Here is a 5,887-nt window from a genome sequence, read left to right as displayed (position 1 = left end):
TTAAAATATCGGCATATCGGATATCGGCCAAAATCCCAATATCGTGCATCCCTACAATAAAGGCTTAAAAAAAAACCTGGCATCACATATCGGGGATCAGGATGTCGGAATAATCTGTACTGGATCGGCTTTAAAAACGGCATCGGCCGATCTCTATGTAGATGTTTTTATCAGAATCAAATCAGACTCTGGGTTTGTGATGGTAGATAAACGACATCACAAAGCTCGCAAAGATCTAGATTTTTAAGACAGTGGAATTAATCAATAAAAACTACAGCAGTATATTAACCCTTTCATGTGTTAATTTATGATTAACTCAAGATTTTTTTTTACTGTTTTTATACTTCCTTAGGTACGACAGTGTGTCAGAGCCAGACTAGAGTTTTTTTTTTTTTTTATACGAGAATAAAGTTGAAAAAATGACGAGAAAGAAGTCATCATAGAGCTAACCATTTCAGAAAGAAAGCTTCCAGCTCAGAGTCGTTCTGATACAATAACTTCACATGATGCTCCACATTCCTCATTTTAGGGAAGACGGAGCTGCTTGGAAGAGTTGACATAAAATACAACTTTACTGATTTTATTCTCATAATATTCTCGTATTTAGAAAGAAAAATCTGTTGCCTGGTCCTAATCTTTATTCTGTCAAGAAACATTTATCTGTCCACTCCAGAGTACTTTATGCATCTTATACAGTAAAAAAATATCAATATACCAACAAAGTATAGATATAGCTACGGATATACTTGTAATGCAGTTTTCCCGTCGTAATATGGTATTCTGTTGGAATGTTTTTTTCTCTGCTCCTCGTAGCGACCAAAATATCCAAGGTGTTTGGTATTTTTCCCTGTGCGTCAGCCATCTTGGTCTCACTGCCTTTTTTTTTCAGTGCAATGATCAAATAATGGGATTTTTCTGTATGGGATGTTTAACGGTCTGATTGTTTTTTACTCTCTTCTGGATCAAGAAGCAGTTTTTTTAATTGGATTTAGATTCTCTGCATGGCCTGAGAGAAGAGTTCAGTCGTTAATGGCTGTGTGCTGAGTTACTCCGTTTTACCACAGCGCCCCCTCTGGTCGGAGATGAGGGAATGGTTGGTGTCTTGGCGCTGAAGCCGGGCAAACATTGTACAATTTTTTTTCAATTGTTGCACGCAGCTACAGCTCCCACTGTACGTCTAAAAACCAGGTGGGACTCAGCTCCGCAGTGAGATGGCGCTACTCGGACTCGTCTATCCAGAAACCAACCTAGTAGAAGAGAAACATCAAGCTCACTAGAGTGAAACGCGCTGCCTTACATATTTGGGCAATTTTGTGCTGAAAGCCCTAAAAAGAAAAGTCGATGACATATTTGGATAAAGACATGGCTGAGCTAACGAGGCTACTACGATCTGTCAGTTTTACAGAGAGAACTACTACAAAAAATCGTAGTGTATGCCCAGCTTTAGGCGACTGGATCATAGAGTGAACCGATGAGGCCCCCAGTTATCGTCGCAGTATTTGTTTGATCCTTTCCAGTCCATAAAACCAGCAGACTCAAAAGTGGCTGCATTAGAGGACAGCTGCCTGGGCGTGTAGGCGATGCCAGTACTCCCAGTGCACCCAGTGTGCTGTTGGTACAGAAGTATCAGCTTTGTGTTTTGGAGCATAAACAGACCTGAAACTCTGGATCATTTCCCCATGGAGTGCTGATAAACCTGAAGAGGAATTATGGGAAATTGTGTTTTTGGTCAGAGCTGCTCCTCCATCTCTAAAATCCTGTCAGAACAGGTGGAAAAATTCTACCAACGATCAGCACACCCACACACACCCACACACGGTCGCATATCTCTAGTTTAGGGAGTAAATCACACCTGCTCTTATTACGGTTTTCTTTTCATTGTGCCGCAGGTGACGTCCAGAAGGATGCATTTCTAACCGGAGCAGCTGGGAGGTCAGGAGGTCACATACCTCTGGAAGGCACCACTAGAAGCAAATGGTAAGATTCTTATTTAGAAAACAAAAGAAACAGTGTGAGCGGCCATCGGCTGAGGCCCACTGGGGTTCAAGGAGACAGAAGCAGACATAGAAAAAGAAGCATAGATACAAAAGGCAACTGTCAACCAGCTCCATGGACGAGCTCAGTTGATGTTGGATATCTTTGGGGTACCTTCTGCTAACCAGGTTTCAGTTAAATCCTTAAGATCTAGCCATAGGCCTGTGGGTTCAGTGTTCCTGTCTTTACATACTGCTCTTAGATTAACAATTAAATGAAGAATTTAGTAGCTGTAGTTTAGCATATATAGCGTATCTACAGCAATGGTGCAATGATTGTATCAGAATACATGTAGTTAGATCTGTCCTGATCGAGTCACTTTGATCTCCGTTTATGGAGCTTCAGGATCTCCATCAGATCATGTTGGTTCCCTTCTGATGCATCTCTTTGTGTTGGTTATATGGTAGAGAGCAGATGTTTGGTCTGCATTAATGCCTGAGCTGTAGTGCTTCCTGCCAATACCCCCAAAGGCCCCTGAACAGGAAATGAAGGCAGAACCCTTGAAAGTTCTGTTATTCTGGATGTTTCTTGATGTCTGAAATGGTTTCTTGTCCTCAGCTCTGCCGCCATGCCTCCTGGGACGGTGTGTTGTCTGTCAGCATGGACGGTCCAAACCCTGCGGTGCCTGGTGCTTGTCGCCGTTGGCTGGCCACTCTTTCCGGCGTTCAGAGGTGTTGCAGGAGGATCAGAGTCTTCCCACTCGGACCTTTATCCGACTTTCATGGGGAACAACACGGCGTTTGAGCACCTGGCCCTGCATCCTGACCCCCAGGTTGGATGGGTCTACATCGGGGCCCGGGATCGGCTGTTCCAGCTGAACCCGTTACTGCAGCTCCGGGTCCAGGACGACACGGGCCCGGTCACAGATAGCCCAGAGTGTTTACCTCCTGTGACAGAGAGCAACTGCCCTCAAGCCAGGGGGACCAGCAACCACAACAAACTGCTGCTGGTTGACCCCTTCTCCAGAGAACTCATCACCTGTGGGAGCGTCAACCAAGGAATCTGTCAGAAAAGGAATCTGACATCAATCAACCAGGTGCTTTTTTCCACAGAGAGGCCAGTGGATACTCAGTATGTTGCAGCTAACCACCCCAATGTCAGCACCGTTGGTCTTGTGGTCCGCCCCCACCCGGACAGACAGCCGCTGCTGTTTGTGGGACGGGGTTACACCAGCAGCCATCCACCCATCTCCACCAGGAACCTGGCCCAGGAGCCCATCTTTTCTTACGAGGAGACCGCCAAATTGGCCGTTGCTGGCCGTCTCTCGGAGTACGACCATCACTTCGTGGCTTCGTTTGCCCACCGCCACCACGTCTACTTCTTTTTCTACAGGCGGGACCTGAAATCGCAGTCTAGGGAGTACCGCACATATGTGTCACGTGTATGTTTGGACGATCAGGCCTATTATTCGTATGTGGAAGTGCCGCTGACGTGTCGCTCTAGGGCAGGAAAGAACTACAACCTCCTCCAGGCTGTGAAGCTCGGCTTCTCCAAGAGCGCCGCTACGAGCGAAGCCTCAGAGATCCTTCTTGGAGTCTTTTCCACTCATTTGACCTCTTCACCTCGGCCAAGCGAGGACTCTGCTCTGTGCATATTTAACCTCCAAGATGTGGACCGCAGGATTAACTCCACCAGAGACCTGTGCTACACGCAGATGGGCAGAGAGGCAGGATCAGAGGCAGCCTACATCGAATATGAAGTCAAGTCCAACTGTGCCAACCTTCCAGAGGTGAGTCCAATGCTCCGCCATGTTGTTTCTGGTTTCATGGTTAACTCTGCTGAGTTTAACCCACAACTCGCCTGACGTAGTTTGACATTTTGCTTAAATCTTAATTCAGTGGACTTCTTGTAAAGTAAGGAGGGAATTTTGTTCAGTTATTGTTACAAAAAACATGCTTTGTAAATGGAAATAAAAAAAAAAAATCCAGAAACTAAACTTTGAAAAGAAGAGAGGTTTTGGAAATAACTGCTGTTTTCTCAGAGTTTTTTTTTTGACTCTTTGTTTTCAATTCTTTTATACAGATTTTATTTTTCCAGGCGTCTCTTTTTCAGTTTGGGTTTTACCAGTGGCAAGCGGTGCATTTGGCCCCTAGGCCTTTAGTGGGCACCCCTCAACTTTATCTGCTGCTTAAACCCTTGATGTCAAGGGGTTAATATTGACGCTTTTGCATTTTAATAAAATAAACCAGCAATAGTGTGGTGCAGATACAACAGAGGAAGATCAGTGTGAGGATGAATACAGAGACCAATTAGCAAATAGCCCCGTTAAGACGACAGCAATCCTCTACTGCACCATGTTTACATCATCAGATTAGATATGCATCTAATCACCAGATAAAACAGCGCATAAAGGATCAAAATAAAATATTTCAAACTAGTAGACATGATTATTTATAAACAACATTGATTCTTCTGTCTTTGTGCAGGAAGTCTTAGTATCTCCATTTAGCATCAGCCATTGAGGTCAGAAACACTAAATGCAGATTTTAGAGAATCTAAAATGTAGATTGTCATTAGCTTAACTTGGCTGTAAACAATTCGCTCTAACTGACCAATCAGAGGACAGAAAATGCAGACGTAGGGGCGGGCCCACTAGCTGCCCCGTCGGGCGAATCTGAAATCTGATTGGTTGAAGAAAATATTCCTAATAATGTTGTTAAGGTAACATCAGCAGCGATGCTGATTCAGAAGACCCTGGGAGGATTTGGTTGACATGGCAACACATTAAGGCTGAAATCTGATTGGACAGAAAATATAGAGACCAGATAAATGTAATGGAAGCATCGCAGCAAAGAGAAATGCCACGAAATGAAGAGAACGGATTTTGGAAGAAATGAATAAATCATGAATGTAGGTTAGTGTTTCTGGTTGATTTTAGGTCAGCAGTGAAAGCTTGAAGGTCCTGACCTGAGTGTTACTAATTGCATTCCTTCGCCGCTGTTGACCAATAGAATGATCTGATTTTCAGTGGAAAGCCTGCCCCCCAGAGGGGAAGAGAGTGATCTGCAAACACAAATACAAAATAATAAAAATAATAAACTTCAGAAAACCCAATCTGGAAAAAATAAGTTTAAAAATTAAATTTAAAAATGCATTTTTAATTAGATAAATCTAAAAATAAAATCTGATTAAAACGTCAAAGTTACTCTCAAAGCTCTGTTTGATTCAGAAGCTTTTCAAAGTTTGATGGATTTCATTTTTTCAAACTTCCATTGAAAATGTGTTTGTTTTGTTTTGACATGAAGGATACGGATGGCGTCATCCTGGGATGGCATACCAAGTGTTTTTATTTCTCTTTACCATGGGGTGGGGGTGGGGGCACCTGAAACAACACTATAATCACTAACTGCCTCATTGTTGTAGATGATTCTATCATTTTTTTTTATGAAAGAAGAAGGTTTTATTATTTTTTTTATTCCATCCTGCAAACATCTAATTTGACCAATCAGAGGCACCGGATGCTTGAAGCCATGTGGTAATCGGGTCATTATTTCCATTAACAGTTTTAGAGGAAAAAAAGGGAGCGTAATAAAAACTATTTCCATTATATTTCCAGTTATATCCTGCATGTGTATTCCATTAGCTAAGGGAAAACAGAGCAGGTCTCCTCCCTGCTGTCTTTGCTCTGACTGCCTGACAACTGCCTGTGAGACGGTGCTGAGGGAAGCAGACTCTCAGCAGAACCGATCCGTTTACCTGATATCTGAATTAAATTTAAATCTGCTAATAACCAGAAACTGTTTTATATCTAATGCTTTATGTTGTTTTAACATGTTTTTTTATTTTTTCTGAGCCTAGGTTCAAATGCTGCCTTAAGCCTGGGGTCAAAGGGCGCATTAAGCCTGGCTTAAAA

At 43.0% G+C, this 5,887-nt stretch overlaps 1 protein-coding gene across 1 annotated transcript in view; it reads left to right on the top strand.

Moving 5' to 3' along the window:
* LOC107102236 (plexin-B1-like) overlaps positions 1-5,887 on the top strand; it is a 99,825-nt gene that overhangs the window by 54,654 nt on the left and 39,284 nt on the right. The window contains exons 3-4 of the mRNA XM_015401449.1: positions 1,890-1,977; positions 2,593-3,763. Coding sequence (XP_015256935.1) covers positions 2,603-3,763 — 1,161 coding nt within the window. The 5' untranslated portion in view covers positions 1,890-1,977; positions 2,593-2,602. The remainder of the gene's footprint in view (positions 1-1,889; positions 1,978-2,592; positions 3,764-5,887) is intronic.

The sequence above is a fragment of the Cyprinodon variegatus genome, unplaced genomic scaffold, assembly GCF_000732505.1.
Source record: "Cyprinodon variegatus isolate N-32 unplaced genomic scaffold, C_variegatus-1.0 Scaffold1220, whole genome shotgun sequence".
Taxonomy (NCBI): Eukaryota; Metazoa; Chordata; class Actinopteri; order Cyprinodontiformes; family Cyprinodontidae; genus Cyprinodon; species Cyprinodon variegatus.
Note: the sequence above shows the minus strand (reverse complement) of the source record. Positions and strands in the feature narration are given on the sequence as shown.